Below are 23,015 nucleotides of genomic sequence, written 5' to 3'. Positions count from 1 at the left end.
CAAAGCGAAGTGTAGACCTAGATGAGTGCATGTTCAAAGGGGCGATCAGGATTCAAGCAGTATTTGAAAGGGTGGCCAACTAGGTGGGGATTTAAATGAAGCGTCATTGCTTCATCTGACACAGGCTACACATCAGGTTTTAAAGGTTTACATATGGGGATATGTGTTGGCGTAGGATAGGGGGCAATGAATTTGCCATGCAGTAGAGAGACACACATACTGTTACTTGCCTTCCCAATTTTTCCCAGTGCAAATGATTCCACTCAAGTATAGGAAGGTGGTCCGCCAGCCGCCTGTAATCCACGATTACAACAGACATATGGGTGGGGTTGACAGGTTTGATAAGTTGAAATTTGATCCGTTGATCAACTCCTCCATTGTTTTTGCAGTTATCAACAGTTAACTTTTGTTCCAGGAATGGCAGCGTAATCACGCAGCACCTGGCAAGGAAAATTAGCAAATTGGTTACTGCCAGATTACATTCAGAGACGCTTTCTCACCAGTTAGGAGGTAATTGTGTTAATGACCGGTATCTTTTGACAGACCTTTGTCTGTGAAAACTGTAAGCTCATCTTTTCACACACAGCACGTGCCCAGTCTACAGGCGCCCTCTATAAATTGCTTGCTGTGTTTCCTGTGTCACAGGAAAGATAAAAGAGAACAGGACCCGGTTTGTTTGTGTGGCATATGATTTTGCATCGTGGAGGACCGACATTGTTTTAGGTTGTGGCACTCATCTGAGTTCGACTCATAGCAGAAATAGGCACTAGTAAAGGGACTCGGATGTAGCCCAGATGTTCACTAGTAAAGGGACTCGGATGTAGCCCAGATGTTCACTAATAAAGGGACTCTGATGTAGCCCAGATGTTCACTAGTAAAGGGACTCGGATGTAGCCCAGATGTTCACTAGTAAAGGGACTCGGATGTAGCCCAGATGTTCACTAGTAAAGGGACTCGGATGTAGCCCAGATGTTCACTAGTAAAGGGACTCGGATGTAGCCCAGATGTTCACTAGTAAAGGGACTCGGATGTAGCCCAGATGTTCACTAGTAAAGGGACTCGGATGTAGCCCAGATGTTCACTAGTAAAGGGACTCTGATGTAGCCCAGATGTTCACTAGTAAAGGGACTCTGATGTAGCCCAGATGTTCACTAGTAATTCCTTTTCCTGCATGTCCTTTCTTCCTTGGATATTTTCCCTTTCTTTTCTCAGACATCCTGCATACCAACCTCTATGTTTCATTCATGATTCTAATGGCCTTGGGGATGTAAAGGACTTGTAAATTGTAATGAGTGTAAAATAATGTTGCGTTTTTGGAATTGTTCCTGTACTGACTATGTGTAATAGATTAAATGCTAGTTGAATGTAGAAATGGAAGTTGTAAAAGCTAATAATTATTGTTAAATGCCTTATTTGTTCATATTTTGTCATTCCAGTTCAATTCTGATGAAAGTAGCCCTGAAATGAATGTTGTGTTATGGTTATGATAGCGGTTTTAAATGCCTTCATTTTCAGGTTTGAATGAGATAATGTATTCCGCTAAGATTATTCTTTCAATAAAGTTCTTGTTTTCTTAATATTATATCACTTGTTTGTCTTTTCTTATCATATGTAAGACTAAATGCTAGTTGTAGTTTTTGGTGCAGATACAGTTGAAGTTTACGTACTCAGGTTGGAGTCATTAACTCGTTTTTCCAACCACTCCACAAATTTCTTGTTAACAAACTATAGCTTTGGCAAGTCGGTTAGGACATCTTCTTTGTGCATGAAACAAGTAATTATTCCAACAATTGTTTGCAGACAGATTATTTAACTTTATAATTCACTGTATCACAATTCCAGTAGGTCCGAAGTTTACATACACTAATTTGACTGTGCCTTTAAACAGCTTGGAAAATTCCAGAAAATTATGTCATGGCTTTAGAAGGTTCTGATAGGCTAATTGAGTCAATTGGAGGTGTACCTGTGGATGTATTTCAAGTCCTACCTTCAAACTCAGTGCCTCTTTGCTTGACATCATGGGAAAATCAAAAGAAATCAGCCAAGACCTCTGAGAAAAAAAATTGTAGACCTCCACAAGTCTGGCTAATCTTTGGGAGCAATTTCCAAATGTCTGAAGGTACCCTGTTCATCTGTACAAACAATAGTACGCAAGTATAAACACCATGGGATCATGCATCCGTCATACTGCTCAGGAAGGAGACGTGTTCTGTATCCTAGAGATTAACTTACTTTGGTGCGAAAAGTGCAAATCAATCCCAGAACAGCAAAGGACCTTGTGAAGATGCTGAGGAAACAGGTACAAAAGTATCTATATCCACAGTTAAACAAGTCCTATCTCGACATGTTGTGGGGGTGCTTTGCTGCAGGAGGGACTGGTGCACTTCACAAAATAGATGGCATCATGAGGCAGGAAGATTACGTGGATATATTGAAGCAACATCTCAAGACATCAGTTAAAGCTTGGTCGCAAATGGGTCTTCCAAGTGGACATAGAACCCAAGCATACTTCCAAAGTTGTCAAAATGGCTTAAGGACAACAAAGTGAAGATATTGGAGTGGCCATCATAAAGCCCTGACCTCAATCCCATAGAAAATTTGTGGGTAGAACTGAAAAAGTGTGTGTGAGCAAGGAGGCCTACAAACCTGACTCAGTTACATCAGCTCTGTCAGGAGGAATGGGCTTAATTCACCCAACTTATTGTGGGAAGCTGGTGGAAGGCTACCCTAAACGTTTGACCCAAGTAAAACAATTGAAAGGCAATGCTGCCAAATACTAATTGAGTGTATGTAAACTTCTGACCCACTGGGAATGTGATGAAAGAAATAAAAGCTGAAATGAATCACTCTCTCTACTATTATTCTGACCGTTCATTTTCTTAAAATAAAGTGGTGATCCAAACTGACCTAAGACATGGAATTTTTTACCAGGATTTAATGTTAGGAATTGTGAAAAACTTGAGTTTAAATGTATTTGTCTAAGGTGTATGTAAACTTCTGACTTCAACTGTATGTGTTTAATATGCTATCCACATAAAGTGTCTGATCGCAGAACATTCTATAGAATTTGAGAAAAAATACCATTGGTCACTAAAACGTCGGTAAACCATTCACAATAAAATGTATTTTGATTTTTATTTCGGATCAATCCTTACAAAATAAGAAAGACTCAAATTTCGCCAAGTTTTTCCTCGATCGTCATGAGAGAATATTGTAAATTGCAGTTCTTTTGGAGAAAATCATTGATTTTTGTGTAAGATGCACATTGTCACAGGTGTTTTTTCTTGACTAATTTCAAGTTTGATTGAGGTGGTGCTATTGTATATCATACCATTTGAAAGAAATGTTTTTCAGCTTTGAAAATTTGTAACATGTTTTACTATAAATGTTTGACCCCAGCAAATTATTATAACTTATGCACACCGAGGTCATGGTCCATCAAAATATAGAACATTCCGCTGGGCAGGAAATGGTTTTAATATGCTATATGACAAATTAATCAGTGGTGCATTAGGATTTCCGATAAGTTTGAGGACAAAAACAAATTGCCCAACCTAATCAGATTCACATTCTCCCCTATCGCTCAGCTCACACACTACGTCATTCTCTGTCACACACACACACTGAGCTCAGACAGATCCAGCTGAGCTCCATCAGCATCAGATATTAATTTAGAATGTAAAATGAACGTGTTAATGCAGCAATTGTTAGTGCATCGTATCAAACCGAATGGCATCAATTCGCTCCACCGACCAAATCGAATTGTTTCAAACTCGTTCTTGTATCGGAGCCCATGTATCTAGATGCATATCGATTCGTGCTTGGAAGGAGAGATGCACCTCCCTAGTTGCTGTCATGGAGTTTTATATGCATTGTCACAATCTAATTTACTAATGCTTTGAACAATGCTTTGCAGGTTCAGGTATTTGGCAGTTTCAGCACAGGTCTCTATCTACCTACCAGGTAAGCTGTCCATCCATTTCAAGTAATTTGAAAATGTTTCATAACTGTTATATTCCAACTTGGCATGAGTTTGTGATAATGTGATTATTTGTGTTGCAGTGACATTGACCTGGTGGTGTTTGGGAAGTTCAGGGAAGGAGACAGCCTCCCACTGTGGAGGTTAGAGGAGGCCCTGAGGAAACACAAAGTGGTGGAGGAGAATTCTGTCAAAGTGCTGGACAAGGCCACGGTTGGTGTTTTGTGTCCTGTCTGTGGAGGAAAGCATGTTAAGTGTGTGTGTTTGTATGTTGTGAACTATAATTCCGTGTCTGTATGCCTGTCAAATCTGATCTCTCCTTGTCTTCAGGTGCCAATCATCAAACTGACAGACTCTCTCACGGAGGTCAAAGTTGACATCAGTTTCAACATGAAGAATGCTGTCAAAGCTGCTGCCCTCATTAAAGATTATAAAAAGGTACAATGCTCCCAGTGTGTGTGCTTGCACACGCATACGTGTGTACGTACGTATTTGAGCTCATATCTGCATTCAAGCACAATTCTCCTGGTTTGAACTGTTGTTCTAATGTTCTCTCTCCCTCGCTCTCTCCTCAGAAATATCCTGTGCTTCCATACCTGGTGCTAGTCCTGAAACAGTTCTTATTACAAAGAGACATGAATGAAGTGTTTACAGGAGGAATCAGCTCCTACTGCCTCTTCCTCATCGCTGTCAGCTTCTTACAGGTGGGTCGGTGGCCTTCGTCTCTATACTGTATTCAGACCGTTTGCAATGAGACTCGAAATTGAGCTGAGGGGCATCCTGTTTCCATCAATCATCAGTGATGTTTCTACAACTTGAACGGAGTCCACCGTTTGTAAATTCAATTGGTTGGACATGATTTGGAAAGTCACACACCTGTCTATATACAGTTGACAGTGCATGTCAGAGCAAAAACCAAGCCACGAGGTTGAAGGAATTCTCCGTAGAGCTCTGAGACAGGGTTGTGTCGAGGCACAGATCTGGGGAAGGGTACCAAAACATTTCTGCAGCATTGAAGGTCCCCAAGAACAACGTGGCCTCCATCATTCTTAAATGGAAGAAGGTTGCAACCACCAAGACTCTTCCTAGAGCTCGCTGCTCGGCCAAACTGAGCAATCGGGGGAGAAGGGCCTTGGTCAGGGAGGTGACCAAGAACCCGATGGTCACTCTGACAGAGCTCCAGAGTTCCTCTGTGGAGATGGGAGAACCATCCAGAAGGACAGTTATCTCTGTCAGCATGGGCATGTTTTTCAGCGGCAGGGACTGGGAGACTAGTTAGAATCGAGGGAAAGATGAACGGAGCAAAGTACAGAGATCCTTGATGAAAACCTGCTCCAGAGCGCTCAGGACCTCAGACTGGGGCGAAGGTTCACCTTCCAACAGAACAATGGCCCTAAGCACACATCCAAGACACCGCAGGAGTGGTTCGGGACAAGTCTCTGAAGATCCTTCTGTCGCCCAGCCAGAGCCCGGACAGAGCCCGAAGCCGATTGAACATCTCTGCAGAGACCTGAAAATAGCTGTGCAGCATCCCTCCCTATTCAACCTGACAGAGCTTGAGAGAATCTGCAGAGAAGAATGGGAGAAACGCCCCAAATACGCCCCAAGCTTGTACCATCATACCCAAGAAGACGCTGCCAAAGGTGCTTCAACAAAGTACTGAGTAAAGGGTCTGAATACTTATGTAAATGTGATATAGCTGTTTTTTTTATTTTTTTTTATACATTTGCAAAAATGTCAACCTGTCTTTGTGGGGTATTGATTGTATTTAATCCATTTGGAATAAGGCTGTAACGTAAATCTTTGGGGGGAAAAAGTCAAGGGGTCTACTTTCCTAATGCACTGCATCATAATTATTACACTCCCAATCTTGTATTCTAGTGAAATTATTATATGAAGGATTTTCTCTGCCTTTTCTCAACCATTGAGAGCAAGGAGTAATTACTTCTGTACTGTTGACTAAACTTTATTGATCCCCAGAGGGGAAATTGGATTTGTCACCTGCAGTATAGTGTTCTTAAGGTAGAAACAAGTTATAAGCTGTATTGTGCGTGTGTGTGTTTCAGCTCCATAGCAGAGAGGACGCCTGCAGTCCCAACGCCAACACTGGCGTCCTGCTCATAGAGTTCTTTGAGCTGTACGGCCGCCATTTTAACTACCTGAAGACGGGGATCCGGATCAAAGACGGGGGTTGCTACCTCTCCAAAGACGAGGTCCAGAAGAGCATGCTGGATGGATACAGGCCATCCCTGCTCTACATCGAGGATCCACTGCAGCCAGGTGAGCCCTGGCTCACACACACACCTTTAGTTTGTCTAAGATTGCTTACTGCAGTGTTTCCCAAACTCGGTCCTCGGGACCCAAAGGGGTGCACGTTTTAATTGTTTCCTAACATTACACAGCTGATTCAAATGTATAAAGGCTTGATGATTAGTTGATTATTTGAATCAGCTGTGTAGTGCTAGGGCAAAAACCAAAATGTGCACCCCTTGGGTTCCGCGAACAGAGTTTTGGAAACCCTGGCTTGCTGCATACGGTGGTCAAAATATGGTAGCAAGCTAGCTAGCTATGATGTCTCTGAAAAGTACGCATTCAATGAAGTGTCTTGTGCTTCAGAGTTCTGCCATAACTAAGACATCAGATGTAGTTGTTTTATAGAGATGTTTGAGAACTCTTATGGTAGGCCAGATGCAATAAGCAGCTGCCAAGTTTATGTTTGTACCTGACCGTGAGCGTTTGGTGTTTGTCCTGTGTTGCCCAGGTAATGATGTGGGCCGTAGCTCGTACGGGGCCATGCAGGTGAAGCAGGTGTTTGACTATGCCTACATGGTGCTGAGCCACGCTGTGTCGCCCATCGCCAAGTACTACCCCAACAACTACAGCGAGAGGTACAGGGCAGGGCTGGGACTCATGGGGGAAGGTTACTGTCACATAATCAGTAGTGATGGCAGAAATAGACGATAGTTACATATCGCAGTATTATTTTTGGACAATATTGGATCGATATTTGACTCCCATCCTATAGCTTGTTCTCCGTCTTCTTTTTAAATAGTGAGCCAACATTTTTCCGCACTTTTATTTCCCTGACTGATCAAAACGTGTATTTATACATTTTTTCGGTGAGGGTTTCAAATCACAGACAGGCAATTATCTTCCAAAAGTACTTTGATCCACCACACCCTCCCCTCGCATACCACCCTTTCCATGTGGGCCTGAAAGCAAAGAAAGTAAAAAATATATATATATATATATATAAAAATAGGTATATAATGTGCCTTCAGATAGTATTCACGCATGCGCATACCGATAAGGGAGTGAGTAGCTCTGTTTTGTACCGATTAAACTGTGGTTATATGTAGAAGCCAGACGAGTTAAACTTAAGTGTCTAAAATCGCTAGATCAATATATCCTTAAGCAACTGGGCGTGAGTGAGTGGTCAGTTGTGTACAACAGCGAACCAATCAGTTGGTAAAGCGATGAGGCGACAAGAGCCCAATGAGCCATTGTTTTCTTCAGAGGAAAAGACTAGGAACAATCTGGAGATGCAAATTAGAGTAATGAACAGCTAAAGGAAATCCAGAAAACATCGCTAAAATGCTCTCAATGCTCATCAAAACAAACTGTCACAATCTGTTGTTAAAAAAAAGATTTGTGCTCGAAAGGAAAGTGGAGTCTATCATGTCAGACATGTTTATACAAGGTTTGCGCATAAACGCCAGACATTGAAATTAGCCTTCTGGAAACAAGGTTGCAAACTTTAGGAGATGAACTGGAACAGAAAGAAAACAAAATGAGATGAAACATGGGAATATTGTCCTTCCCGGAAGACGTGAACAAAGGAGACCTTTCCAGCTACGTGGTCAAACTGATATCAGAGGAGCTTGGCGTGGATGTATCACCAGAGGTTCTGGAACGATGCCATCGGATCAGTGTGAAACAGAAGAACGCTAAATAGCCTTGCATGACAATTTTCAAGCTGTGGAACTATCAGACCAAAGCCAACATTCTGATGGCACGGGAGGAAAGGAGATCAAAATCAACGGCCAGTCCATTCGTCCAGGACCTGTCTGCTAAGCAATATATTCCCATCAGACAGCCACTGGAGGAAAAGGAATCAAGTCTCAACTTTGCTTCCCGGCAGTGCTGTGGGTATGGAAGGGAACACAAAAGCTGGAATTCACAAGCACCGACGAAGCCCTAAACCGTCTGCAAGAGACCTATCCAGTTGAAGGAGAGCCCACTGCCCTGAGGAGAGGGCAAGGCGGGGAAAAGCAATAAGCATATACAGTGATGTCTAAAACCAACTTATCGTAAATTGAGACCATATTCTTTCCCATTTCCCCCAATACAACCTAAACTCTACTGTCCCCAAGTAACTGTTCTTCTCTAGGAAGTAATGATAGAAGTACCGATGCCAATGGACTACATGGACACAGAAAAGACAACATTTAACACGTATGTCAATAATTGTTGTATGGACGTGTGTGTGATTGTCTGTGCATATGAATGGGAGGGTGAATATGAGGGTGGGAGAGAATGGGTGGGTGGATGCATAGGGTAAATGTTGTATGTGAATAAAGGAGAATGGATAAGTCGATGGGTGTAAATGTGTCTGAGAAGAGGAGATGGGGAAAAGATGGGAGGTTGGGATAAACTTTCCCTGGACGCGTAAGGGAGGGCATGGTTCGGAGGTGGTGGGGTAAGGGTGAGAGGTTGGGACAAGCTTGGGTGGGGTAAAGGGGGGAGAATTGGGAAATGGCGGTGGAGAGGGAAGGGTTGGCTTGGGAGAGAGAGAAGGAAGGATTTAACTATACTACAATGTAATTGTATTTATTTTTGTGACTTGCAAACCTGCTGTAAAATGAATGAGTTCTGGAGAAATTAGCAGAGAATGTCGAGTCATTATTGTTCCTTGTTTGTCATTATAGCTAAGATTCAATGGGGGTTATTGGTGAGAGTGTAGAGGGGCTCTATCCACGGTATTGTGTAGAGGGGCTCTATCCACGGTATTGGGAGGGGGTGACTGGGATGGCATCTGACACTTCTCTGACGTATGTGTGGGGCTCTACTCATCCCACTTCGGTCTCTCGGTGGACCCCACTCTCCCCAAGTAGTCCCCCACCAGCCACTATACTTTTAATTTACAAGGTAATACAAACTGACCACAGTTCTTATGCGTCCGTGTTCCTCCAATGTATGTACAATGACATAACCCAGTCTTCTGGATTTTTTTGTTACATTAGGAGAGGAGTTGGAGCTTGAAAGCCCTAAAACGGCATAGCGCCACAAAGTACAAAGAAGTACTTTGCTTTATGTTTCCTGTGTGTTCTCGGTTAAATGTCTGCTCAGCCCACATGCTCACACACTATATATGTAATGTATATAATTACTATGTATTCATACTATGACTATCCCATTCCATGGAAGGCCCACCGCCCTAATATGACATGTCAGCTAAAATGTTTGATCTGGTTTGTCAATGATAGGCGGAACAGACAGGGTTGACTTTGATTCTATTCAAGTAATAACTTGGAAAGGTCACATGCTTCATGATAGGAAAAAAAGCATATGGTTCTTAAACACTTAGAGATTGTCAGCTGTAGTAACAGCAGAGGTGTAGGCATCCTGATAAATACGAATACACCCTTTTTTCTTATATCCCAGCAAACGGACTAAGAAGGCCGTTTTCTAATGTTGAATTGTACATACATGGTGAAGAATACACATTGTTTTCATTGGAAGTGAGTAAATGTTTTACTCACGTTGGCCACGGTGAAGGAGAGCCCACAGGCTTTGGTAGCGGGCCGTGTCAGTGGCACTGTATTGTCCTCAAAGTAAGCAAAGAAGTTGTTTAATTTGTCTGGGAGCAAGACGTCGATGTCCACAACGGGGCCGGTTTTCTTTTTATAATCCGTGATTGACTGTAGACCCTGCCACATACGTCTCGTGTTTGAGCTTTTGAATTGCGTCTACTTTGTCTCTATACTGGCGCTTTGCTTGTTTGATTGCCTTGTGGAGGAAATACACTGGAGGGAATAGCTGCACTGTTTGTATTCGGTCATGTTTCCGGTCGCCTTGCCATGATTAAAAGCGGTGGTTCGCGCTTTGTTTTGCGCGAACGCTGCCATCAATAAACTGTTTCTGGTTAGGGGAGGTTTTAATAGTCACAGTGGGTACAACATCACAGATGCACTTGCTAATAAACTCTCACCGAGTCAGCGTATATGTCAATGTTGTTGTCTGAGGCTACCCGGAACATATCCAAGTCCACGTGATCTAAGCAATCTTGAAGCGTGGAATCCGATTGGTCAGACCAGCGTTGGATAGACCTGAGCACATGCTTTTCCTGTTTTAGTTTCTTTTGTTTCAACAAAATGGAGTCATGGTCAGATTTGCTGAAGGGAGGTTGGGGGAGGTGAAGACAGAATTTGTCTAGAACATTATAGTTTACACATGTTCCACCACTGACATTCAACATTATGATGGGCTTGTGGTGTTCGGGGCCGTGGTGTGGACAATTGGTACAGCAGTCCCACACTCTTCTAGCATCTGCTCTCCAACAGCACAGGGGCCTGTGGCACAGTAAGGTCGAACAGGAAGGGGATGCGCCGGCATTCAGATGCAGAGAGGGGAGGTGGAGTTCAAGGAGAACGGTCAACAGCCTGCAGTAAAGTGGCATGACAAACGGGCCATGTCCTCTCCACTGTCCAATCAGCAACCGTGTCGGCCACAGGGAAGGTGGATCACCTGACTGGAGTGAGAAAGATCAAACCAGACTGTGTGCTTGACTATAACCTCAAAATGGGGGCAGTGGATAAGGCGGACATGATAAACAGCTTTGTGGAATGCGCTCTGAAAACTACCAAGTGGTATAAGAAGATATTTTCCCATCTGATCGACACTGCTGCCCTCAATGGCCACATAGTTCACCGCCAACTGACAGGTGAGATGATTACTGAACAAGGCATTTTTTGTAATTGGACGTAGTTCACATACAGTTCCATTATGCAATTATAGTGACAATATCTCACCCACCTACCCACTGCCTCATCCTCTCCCTTTCCTCATCCTCCACACTCCCTCTCCCCCATAGGTAAAGTAATTACCTACCAAAAGTACAGAGAGAACCTAATGAGAGCGCTGCTGGAAGGAGCACCACACCCCTCGGCGCCCATCCACTAGGGGCTGTGCTGCTGCAGACAATCCCCTACGCCTCGCTGCACGGCATTTTCCCTACAAAGTCCCTCAAACTGCTACTCAAGGTAGTCGCACACGGAGGCATGACAAAGTCTGCCTGTCTGGTGCCAGGAGAAGGAAACCGAGGTTGACAAAGTACATGTGTTCAGCTTGCGACACACCTCTGTGTTTCAACCATGCTTTGGGGAGTATCATATGCTCAAGCACTATTGAGCACATCTGCAGCAATTAGTGACTGACTGACCTGACAGGTGACTTGACAGGTGACCTGCTATGATGCTATGCCTTTAGGGGTGGGGTGTGGAAATGCAGTTGTTGTTCAATCACTGCATGAATATGAAATATGGGTTATGCATATTCATAAGTTGTCAGTCTTTTCTTGCAGTTTTTTTTTCTCCTCTAGCAAAACGAGTTGTTCAACCGCCACCAATACTTCAATAAAATAGACGACTATTACATATAGGCCTATGTGTTTTCTTGCTTGGTTTTCATCCATTAAAACTGTTGAGGGTACGCTAGCATACAAAAGCTGTCCTCAATCTTCACCTCAAAAGATGTCCGGCTCCATTTATGACATTGGCAAATGATGTCCAATATGTGTGTGTGTGGTTTTTGAAAGTACAGAGGATAAAGAGGAATGATTTTGTAATTAGAATACAATGTCAGGATATAGCAATACAACAATATTACAAAGAAGTAACATAACACTGCTTTCAAAAAAATATAATACATCGTATTGACCAAATCCTAAATATGAGTTATAGAGCAGTAAGAAACGGTAGCTGTTGTGCTCCACAAATAGTGCAGGGCAGGACAGCGCTATGCTAAAACGGGCCTAATGAAAACCAACCATAGTCATAAGGCCAGGGTAGCTTCAAAAGGACAACCAACACAAGCTAATACTTCTCTGACACAATTATCATTTGTTTTACAGAGCTAATAGAAGAATGTAGCTAGCTACTTAAGGACGATTGTGTATAACACCATAAAGGTTATGAAATAAGTGACGTTACCTCACGTGTCCGCAGTTATAAGGAATACACACAAATGATGCTCCTTACATATACAGTGAGCTACAGTAGAAACGACATACAGAAACTATTATAACATAATAAGGCACTAATTTTGATAGAAACACACACGTCCAAAGTTATTATCATGTAGTAATGAAAACAACAATGAAGCCAGCTGGAAAATTCGGCTCAGTAAATGCCTAAAAAAAATGTAAAAAGTGAAATGTCCTACTTTTATACGAATTAATGAAGAGGCAGAACACATCTCCATTTGAACGGTTAGAAAATAAAACAAGTTAGAAAAGCATTTGAAATTGACAAGTTGAAACAGCCTGTAAATAAACGCAGGCAGCGCGCCTTAGTTTGAGGGCATGACACATTCCATGGCACATGGTTTATGAACTGATATGCAAAACAACGGCAGATTCAAAACTTAAATTATTAAAGAAAAATTCTTGCAACCAATGGAATGTTATATTCAGTAGCAGTCAAAAGTTTGGACATTCAAGGGTTTTTCTTTGACTATTTTCTACATTGTAGAATAATAGTGAAGACATAAACTGTGAAATAACACGTGGAATCATGTAGTAGCTAAAAAAGTTTTAAACAAATCTAAATATATTATACATTTGAGATTCTTCAAATAGCCACCCTTTGTCTTGATGACAGATTTGCACACGCTTGGCATTCTCTCAACAAGCTTCATGAGGTAGTCACCTGGAATGCATTTCAATTAACAGGTGTGCTTTCGTAAGTTCATTTGTGGAATTTCTTCCTTAATGCATTTGAGCCAATCAGTTATGCTGTGACAAGGTAAGGGGGGTATACAGAAGATGGCCCTATTTGGTAAAAGATGAAGTCCATATTATGGCAAGAACAGCTCAAATAAGCAAAGAGAAACGTCAGTCCATTACTTTAAGACATTAAGGTCAGTCAATACGAATCACTTCAAGAACTTTGAAAGCGCAGTCGCAACAACGTTCAAGCGCTATGATACAACTGGGTCTCATGGGGACTGCCACAGGAAAGGAAGACCCAGAGTTACCTCTGCTCTAGAGGATACGTTCATTAGAGTTACCAGCCTCAGAAATTGCAGCCCAAAAAATGCTTCTAGTAACAGACACATCTCAACATCAACTGTTCAGAGGAGACTGCGTGAATCAGGCCTTCATGGTCAAATGTCTGCGAAGAAACCACTACTAAAGGACACCAATAATAATAAGAGACTTGCTTTGGCCAAGAAACACGAGCAATGGACATTAGACCGGTGAAAATCTGTTCTTTGGTCTGATGAGTCCAAATTTGAGATTTTTGGATCCAACCGTCATGTCTTCATGAAGCGGATGATCTCCGCATGTGTGCTTCCCACCGTGAAGCATGGAGGAGGAGGTGTGATGGTGTGGCGGTGCTTTGCTGGTGACACTGTCAGTGATTTATTTAGAATTCAAGGCACACTTAACCAGCATGGCTACCACAGCATTCTGCAGCAATATGCCATCCCATCTGCAGAGTGAATGAAAAGCAGCCAAGTGCTCAGCATATGTGGGAACTCCTTCAAAACGGTTGGAATAGCTGGTTGAGCGATTTCCCAGAGTGTGCAAAGCTGTCATCAAGGCAAAGGATGGCTACTTTGAAGAATCTAAAATATATTTTGATTTGTTTAACACTTTTTTGGTTACTACATGATAGTATGTGTTATTTCATAGTTTTAAGGTCTTCATTATTATTCTACAATGCAGAAAATAATGAAAAACCCTTGAATGAGTTGGTGTGTCCAAACTTTTGACTGGTACTGTATATATTTTTTGTTACAATATTAAGTGGGGAAAAAGATTGCACATGTGTGTCCCCTTTTCCAACCTGTGGTAACATTGTTTGTTGTGTGTCCTGCAGTATACTGGGCAGAATAATCCGGGTGACTCAGGAAGTGGCAGAATACAGGGACTGGATCACCATGAAGTGGGCTGATCTATCACTGAACTCCCTGACCTTAAACGGTAAGGAGATGAGACATTTTACAGCCCATTTTATATAATTGTTTTTTAATAGATTTTCACAGTTATCCAGTCCAAGTACAACACTATATCAAAACAGTGTAAACTTGTCTTGCCCCACATTTCTTACTGTTTCCCCTATGTCACAGGAAATGATGTCACGTTGCTGGTGGAGCCTCAGCAGAAGTACGAATGCAACAACAATCTCTCTGAGGAAGGGGCAGAATCACCAAGCTCCTCCTCTCCTCCTCCTTCCTCTCCATCCTCCTCTTCATCATCCTCCTCGCCGCAGTCTTCATCAGCTAGCTCCAGCGATGCTGTGGGTGCCTTGTGAAACCGAACGTGTTCTCTCCACACACTTTGCACCATAAAGACCAGGGGCTGTATGTGTCAAGTGATACTCTGAGGAGCTTAATACCTACAGCCCCAGTGCTGACCTTTCCTTAGCAACTATGATGTAAAATCTCTAAAGATAGCTCTAAAATATTAGTCTATCAGAAAGGTCCCTTAGGCAATCTACCCTTTCATGTGTTAGAAGTTTGAGATACCTGTCGTTAAACTGTATTTTGCCCTTGTTTGACTGGATGCTCTGAACCCTCCAGGATTCGGACGGAAGCCCCTGTAAAACGGTGTTGCCGCGTGGCAGGCGGGGCTTATCCGCACACAGAGCTGCTCCCCTAGGATTGACCAATCACAGGGCTACAAGTTCCTCTTCCGGAAGCCATGTGAGCCACTCGAACAAGAGCAAGGTAGGTGACTAACTATAGCATTGCTCACCAACCGGTCGGTCGCGATCGACTGCTCGATCTCCAAGGCATCCGTAGTCGATCACCAAACGTTTCTGTAAAAAAAAAATTAAAAAAAAAAAAACCTTGCATTCCTATTTTATTTTCCAATTAGCTCTGCTGGCGGTAGGTGCACTTGATTTAGCAGCCCTAGTGCCAGGAAGCCAAAGTGTTCCCATTTCGAATCATTTCATGTGTCTGACGGTAGAGCTTACCCTGCAGGCCTACCGTGGCCAATCCGATAGCTCAGATCACTGTGTCTGCACAGTTTCCTCAAGCCATTTGTTGTAAAAATAAGCCTCTAGTGCACAGCAAATTGAGACTGAGATTTCCAGACTTGACTAGAGAGATTCAATGAATACAGCAAAGAGCTGCTGTTTTTTAAAATTAAGTTTGTGTATTAGTTGTTATTCAGCACCGTCATCTTGCTCAACACTTTTTTTATAAGCCATAAAATGTGTGTTCTCCGTACTATCACTCATGCTACAACCAGCACTGCAGCTGCAATGAGTGAGTATAGCAAAGTGTTTCGATAAGTTTGCGTTATTATTCGAGGCAGAGGCTTGTCTTTTTTTAGTATCAAGAAATATTTTACTTTCTCTGTTCATAAGAGTAGCAACTTGAATTGCTGCACGATTCCGAAATAATGCAGTGCGACTTGAGTTTCGCCATCAGCTGGAAGACTTTGTCTCAGTGAGAGCGGAGGTACGGTGAGTCGGGTGAGAGGCCGTTATTCTCCTCTCTCCCTCCCCTCAGACTGACCATCAGATGCAGGCCATCACACCAGTAAAATAAAATAAAAACTAAGGCCTGTTATATTCAGTGAAGTGCCCATTTAATATAGGCCACATGGAAAATTAAATAAATCAGACTGGCTAAAGGGCCAAAATTCAACACCATCTGTGACTTCTAGGAAGACAACACTTAACCCTGACATTTCTACAAGTTCTCTTTGCCAGTCAACTTTGGTACAACATACACTCTCGTGACTTCGGTTGAAGGATCTACAATGAAATCTGTGCCTCGCTGGAAGCCAACCTTCCACAGGTGGTAAGCGTGAGGCTTGGATTCATTCCTTCAATTATGCCGCTCTTCACCTCTGTTAACAGGAACAATTCACGCTACATAAACAAACAATGGAACTCGAGACTGTCTTTTCGTTGCGCCAACTGAACTGGCCCTTAGTGTTAGAGCATAATCTCCCACTGGATGTTGTGGGCTGAAGTTTGTATGGTTCTAATAAGTTTCATAATCACAAACAATTAGTTAATCTTCTAATTGCTTGGCCTGTTTTTAGCAGTAAGTAAGATGGCTAATGCCACTGAAACGACGAAGGCAAACAAGCTGGGTTTGGTTTCACGAACATGCCCCAATGAATAGAAAGATACTCACGTTTGTTGTCTTGTATGTCTCGGCTCGGTGCATGATCAGGCTGCCCTCGTTCAAATCAGTTTGTGTGTGAGACTAGGGGATGTCTGGCACTGTTCCCCTACTAGTCCGCGGTCCAGGTTCTGTTGACAATCGTGTAGCATTCTTTAGGGGCCTTGGTGTTTCCGATAGTGACATTCTCTCCCGGATGCCCGTATCTCGGATGAGTCGGTGTTGCGGAGTCTGATGTCGGGTCAAATGTCTCCTGGCTTCTGTGGGTATCCCCCCCCCCGCTGCCTGTGTCTGGGTTCAGGCCCCACCTCTGTGATCCGGTCCTACATAGACTTACGAGACCAGGCTAGCTAACACATGCTGCATAGCGTGCTAGCCTGGTTAGCTAACTTGCCAAGGTGAGCTAGCTACTACTAGCTTTTCCTGTCTCCCCTGGGTGGAGTTGCTTGGGTAGCTCTCATTTAGTATAAGTAGCGCTATGTCAATTAGTTATTCTAAATTTACTGTGCTGCGGTCAGAGGCTAGCTAGCTTAGCTTAGACTAAAGAGCCTCCTGACTAACTTTGGCTATCATGCATAACTTCCAGTGAATTAAGCTTACTAGCATTCCCCCAGTGCTATGGCAACCCCATCCTTATTTTCTATTCCTGGAGTTGGGAGGGGTAGACCGAGCGGAGCTTGCATGCTCCTTCGATGAGGAAGTAGCCCCTGAGCAGCTGCACCACAGAAACATTGCTATGACGACAGTGCTCCCACATTTTGCTAGGTCAAACAGGATACTACGTCAGTCATTGCCAGAGCCCTCTATGCCCGTAAGAGCTGGGCTTCAGGCAAACCTGGGCACATAGATTGTGCTAGCCACTCACCTGACGCATCTTGCAGCCAATGCTGCTCACTTCAGGTGTCCCTGTCATTCATATGGGCCATGGCCCAGTGGTGGAATCCTCTGCTATTGTCAGGGAGCTGTATTCCGCAAGGTGATCACATCAGACGCATCCTACGAAGGCAACTCTGCTCATCTGCGTGAATATGCCTTAGGCATGCTGCAAGGAGGCGTGAGGACTGCAGATGTTGCCAGAGAAATAAATTGCAATGTTCGTACTGTGAGATGCCTAAGACAGCGCTACAGGGAGACAGGACAGACAGCTGATCGTCCTCGCAGTGGCAGACCACATGTAACAACACCTGCACAGGATTGGTACATCCGAACATCACACCTGCGGGACAGGTACAGAATGGCAACAACAGCTGCCCGAGTTACACCAGGGACGCACAATCCCTCTATCAGTGCTCAGACTGTCCGCAATAGGCTGAGAGAGGCTGGACTGAGGGCTTGTAAGCCTGTTGTTAGGCAGGTCCTCACCAGACATCACCGGCAACAACGTCGCCTATGGGCACAAGCCCACCGTCGCTGGACCAGACAGGACTGACAAAAAGTACTCTTCGCGTTTATCGTCAAAGGAATGAGCGTTACGCCGAGGCCTGTACTTGATTTGGAGGTGGAGGGTCCGTCATGGTCTGGGGCGGTGTGTCACCTCATCATCGGACTGAGCTTGTTGTCATTGCAGGCAATCTCAATGCTATGTGTTACAGGGAAGACATCCTCCTCCCTCATGTGGTACCCTTCCTGCAGGCTCATCCTGACATGACCCTCCAGCATGACAATGCCACCAGCCAAACTGCTCGTTCTGTGCGTGATTTCCATGGCCATGGCCAGCGAAGAGCCTGGAACTCAATCCCATTGAGCACACCTGGGACCTGTTGGATCAGAGGGTGAGGGCTAGGGCCATTCCCCCCAGAAATGTCTCCGAACTTGCAGGTGCCTTGGTGAAAGAGTGGGGTAACATCTCACAGCAAGAATTGGCAAATCTGGTGCAGTCCATGAGGAGGAGATGCGCTGCAGTACTTAATGCAGCTGGTGGCCACACCGACTGTTACTTTTGACCCTCCCCCTTTGTTCAGGGACACATTATTCAATTTCTGTTAGTCATAAACGCAGTTGACAGTGAGAGGACGTTTATTTTTTTTGCTGAGTTTAGCAGCAAGAGGCAATGCTTACCTAGCAGTGTACGCGCCCACTCCACCAGGGGTCTGTCAGCGTCTTGGGCATTGTTTAAAGTGTTGACTGTAAGAGATGTTTGTGATGCGGGGAGTTGGGCATCACCACACACTTTTGAGTTTTATTGCTTGGATGTCACTGCTCCCAGTGTAGCCCACAGTATGCTTATGGCTGGGTCTGGGGGAAAGTCACTAGGCAATGCAATACCCAGACTTCCGCATCTGGCAGGGTCAGGTCTGGGTGGTCTGCCATGGGGCGTTTTCATTTAGTATCTGTTGGCGTCCGTATGGGGCGTGATTATTTCCCCATAATATGTTGTACCGACATTGAATGACTGAAAGGTAAAGTAACGTTAAGACTATAACTACTTTTCCCTGAAGGAGGGAATGAGGGTACATCTGTTTGGCCCCGCGCCGCCCGTTCCTGGGCTCGGTGAAGAGCGGTATTAAATTGAAGGAATGAATCGGAGCCTCACGCTTATCACCTCTGGAAGGCGGGGACTTCACTGGCCTGGACAGGTGTTATTGTAGATACTTCAACAGAAGTAGTGAGAGTGCAACTCCCCATAGTATGTAATTTCCCTACTTCAGGGAACAGGAATTATAGTCATAACATTGTTTTCACCATCATTGAAAAGCCATTGTTTTGCTTTGACAAAGTCATTTCTGAATGTTATTTATTTCATGCAATTAGTGATTAATTTAGTCTGTCCCTCATTTTAAGGTCAACCATGTTATGTGAACTGAACTTTCATTAGGTATTTTTTTCAAAGCAACATTAAACATCTAATAGTCAAATTATAGTGTAAAAGCAGGTGAGCTGGTTCTACTCTTTTTGGCCCTTTTCTGGTGTTTTGTGGTGAAAAATTGAGCATCAACCCCGTTACCCATAGGTAGATGGGCTATAATGTTTTTACAATTTAACATGAATCTTGCTTTCAATTTCGTCTTTTCACAAGTGGATTTATGGCTGATTTAAGATGAAATCGTCAACCTGTTACGTTATTTGACATTTAATAGGCACTTATTATAGTATTATTTTTATTTATTTAACCACAGCAAATGGGAATACGAGTTTTTAAAAAGTTTAACATGTGCTCTTTATGACAATGTTAATGTGGTGATATCCCGTATTTACATGTCTCAAAAGACACGGAATTGGTGGAACGAGTCTATATCAAACAAGCTTTAGTGTTAACTTAACACACATCCATGTATGTCACACTAAATGTTATTCCAAGACACATTTCCCATCAGTGGACAATACAGTTCATCTTGTCTTATGTGTTTTCCTGGCAACAGGTGGACAGAGAAAGTTTGACGTCTCGTCAGAACAGCCATGCCAACACACAGCCAAGCACAGAAACAGGACAGTCGTCATGCAGGAACCACCAAGGCAGCAGGCGGAGCTGTACGGGCAGGAGGAAGAAGCCTCAGCACCAACGCAAACCTGCGCCTGCGGTGGAGGACCTCTGTAGATAGGATGCGCCATGTCACAGAACTCAACTCCACTCTGCCGCCGAAACAAAGGCCATTGTGTTACTCTTACCAGGGCTTTTGGTCGTGATATTTTTAAAGCCAAGTTGGAAGGAGATTTCTCCTTTTTCTGTTAGTTGAATGGGCAGATTGACGCTATCCTCGTCTTGAGGGCATAGTCTTTCTGTAATTTGAACACACTGCCCATTGGAGGAAGGTCGTCGAGCCTGAACAGTTGTTCCTGTACTTTATGAAGTGGCAATACACCCTGGTGCATTGGTTGGGTCTATACTGGCAGTTAAACTTTACAGCATAAATGACAAGGGAAAATGTATGGTATAAAACTATGGTTATTATTGCTATATTGGGCAAAATGCTTGCACTGACAACACGAGTTGTTGAAAATGTACGTATTTCAGCAACTCATCTACATTTGCAATGGAAAAAGTAGAGCAAAATGTTATTTAAAAAGGCGAAATGGAGGTTAGAGTGAGACAGAAAAAAAAACAATGGATAGGGATTGTATATTTTTCACCAGCTGAATTAAAATGAATATCGATTTGCCATCTCTCCTGGACTGGTCCAAGTGTGGGTTCTAAGTGCCAACTCCAACCATCAGCAAAATAGATTACTACAGTACCATGTATGAGAGCACAAGATCACGAAAGGATCAGGCCAAGGGATCAGCCCAAATGGACCAGTTTCCGTGCATAAAGGGGATGATTTTTGTAATGATCTGTTCAATGGCTATTTCACAATACTGTTTAATCACCGTAATATCTTACAGTCTAATGTACCTACTGGTAGAATACAAAATGCCACAATATCTGCAATTTGCAAACTTCCTGTACATGAAAACATCAGTACTCCACTATTTTGCCTATTTACAAAATGATTTGTATTTGTTTATGTATTTATTTTTTTAGTATATTTATATGAATCTATAAATGTTACGCCCTGTGGATGGAAAGGTTAGGAATAGCCTGTATGCGTGTGTAAGAGAGGGTTCAGATGCACATTTTGTGCCGACTATCTCAGACGCCTCGGTTCTAAAAGTCTTACACCCCAGAATGGTTTTGGAAATGGTGTCTAACACTTTGCTTTTACGTATCCGGTGCTTTCAGGCCACTGATTGAAAGTCATTGGCTTTGTTCAATTTCTGTCTCTAGCCCTTTTCTCTAGCTCTTACTTCTTCCTTGTCTGGCTTTTATACAAAAGGATTGGACTGGATGTCAACAATATGGTGATAGTTCCTCCGAGCCTTTAACGAGGGTGAGTTCCTCCAAGCCTTTACCGAGGGTGAGTGCAGCTTCTTCCCAAGTCACTTTCACCCATCTAATCCTTTCAGATCCGCCTAAAGAATATAGGCCCAACTTTGACAGTGCAAATAAATTGTGCTACTGTTAATTGAGAACATTATACACCTTACACACTGCATTCATTTTAAAAGTTAGATAAAGTTTCAACAAGAGCACTACTTTTGACGTTATCAGAATGGCAGGTTGACGTTTATTGGGACGAATCTCGTCTTGGAAGCAGAGCGATTTCTGATAAGGTTAGCAGTGTGGTTGGGGGTTAGGGTTCAAATCAGATGTTGACTGTGGCTGTGCCAGCTAGTGACTAGCCTGCAGTGGCCTCCAGTACATGAGTCATCCCAATGAATTCCAGCATCAAAATGTCACTAAGGGTTGGGCCACTGTTAGTCCTAGCATTTTCTTCCTTTTTTTTTCAAAAATTGGTCCTCACAAAACATTTTGTGTGCAGTCTAGACATTTGTTCCAACCTTCAAGATAGCTCATTGTTTTACAAGTGATAATATATTGTAAAATAAATGCATATTTCCCATTGCCTGTTCTTTATTATATGTGATTAGAATATAACAAAATTAATTGATTAAGGAATGTTTTTTTTCTTCCTGTTTTGTCTTTCACGGCAAATGTGTTCATGTGTTCACTGCCCAATCATTTCAACATTGAATTGGTTTTTCAAGCAGACGAGCCACCATCAAACATCCTAGAAGTCAACAAGATGATTGTTTACATTCAGTATGCCATTGTCAATTCAATACCAGTCAACATTTCTCTCCGCGTTCCAACCATGAATGAATTTGAAGATGGGAAAAGGGTTTTATTGCTGTGAACAGTAAAGCTGTTTTGTTGAATGGTAATTTTCCTTATCTTTTCTTAGCGTTGTCTACAGCAAGTGTACAATCCCTGCATTGAAGTTGTATTTTCAAATGATTGATATTATTTAGCTAATTATATTTTTGTGGAAGATGAATAGATATAAATGTCAAGAACCCTGAGGGTAAAAGTGGCAAGTGGGAAAATGTAAGTCTCTCATTATTAAAATAAACTTTTGAAAGAACTGCTGGTCTGTCTGCGTGTACATGTCCCATTTCAGCACTCTTTTGAAAACGTTCTCCCCAGTTGAAGTTTTTCCACAACTCTCCCATTGATGACATCAAATATTTTACAATAAAGTATAAATTGTGCACCAAAGAACAGCATCGCGAGGGAGAAGAGCCGAATGAGATACCATTGAATGCCTACCATTGAACGTCTGACTGACATGTCGTGATACCAACAACTGACTAACGTCTGCATCTTAAATAGCATTGAGCTATATTGTTAATCTGTGCAGGCTATTATAATACCGTAAAATTCAACTGCGTGAGGGTCTGCTCATACAATTAGATTGTATTTATACTGAACAAAAATATAACCGCAACATGTAAAGTGTTGGTCCCATGTTTCATGACCTGAAATTAAAAAAAATCCAAGAAATGTTCCATAAGCACAAAATTATTTACCTTAAATGTACATCCTGTTAGTTAGCATTTCTCCTTTGCCAAGCTAATCCATTCACCTGACAGGTGTGGCATATCAAGAAACTGATTAAACAGCATTATTATTACACAGGTGCACCTTGTGCTGGGGACAATAAAAAGGTCACTCTTAAATGTGCAGTTTTGTCACACAACACAATGCCACAGATGTCTCAAGTCTTGAAGGAGCGTGCAATTGGCATGCTGACTGCAGGAATGTGCACCAGAGCTGTTGCCAGAAAATGTTTATTTCTCTACCGTAAGCTGCCTTCAACGTCGTCTTAAAGAATTTGGCAGTACGTTCAAC

The 23,015-nt window shown here is 42.9% G+C and overlaps 1 protein-coding gene across 3 annotated transcripts in view; it reads left to right on the top strand.

The window, feature by feature from the left end:
• Window positions 1-22,248, top strand: part of LOC110524212 (terminal nucleotidyltransferase 4B) — a 51,215-nt gene extending 28,967 nt beyond the window's left edge. For 2 of the 3 annotated variants that reach the window (XM_021603662.3, XM_090233235.1), the window contains 10 exons: window positions 3,917-3,963; window positions 4,063-4,192; window positions 4,310-4,417; window positions 4,555-4,683; window positions 6,046-6,259; window positions 6,741-6,867; window positions 14,083-14,186; window positions 14,333-14,502; window positions 14,786-14,932; window positions 19,708-22,248. In XM_021603662.3, the coding sequence (XP_021459337.3) occupies window positions 3,917-3,963; window positions 4,063-4,192; window positions 4,310-4,417; window positions 4,555-4,683; window positions 6,046-6,259; window positions 6,741-6,867; window positions 14,083-14,186; window positions 14,333-14,502; window positions 14,786-14,932; window positions 19,708-19,887 (1,356 nt within the window). In that variant the 3' untranslated portion in view covers window positions 19,888-22,248. Of the gene's footprint in view, window positions 1-3,916; window positions 3,964-4,062; window positions 4,193-4,309; window positions 4,418-4,554; window positions 4,684-6,045; window positions 6,260-6,740; window positions 6,868-14,082; window positions 14,187-14,332; window positions 14,567-14,785; window positions 14,933-19,707 lie in introns of all 3 variants that reach the window. The other variant, XR_016495489.1, reaches the window with a different exon arrangement.
• Window positions 22,249-23,015: the final 767 nt, after the last annotated feature.

This window comes from Oncorhynchus mykiss, chromosome 1 (assembly GCF_057628025.1).
Source record: "Oncorhynchus mykiss isolate SJ-2025 chromosome 1, ASM5762802v1, whole genome shotgun sequence".
Classification (NCBI taxonomy): domain Eukaryota; kingdom Metazoa; phylum Chordata; class Actinopteri; order Salmoniformes; family Salmonidae; genus Oncorhynchus; species Oncorhynchus mykiss.
This window is presented reverse-complemented; position numbering and strand designations above follow the sequence as displayed.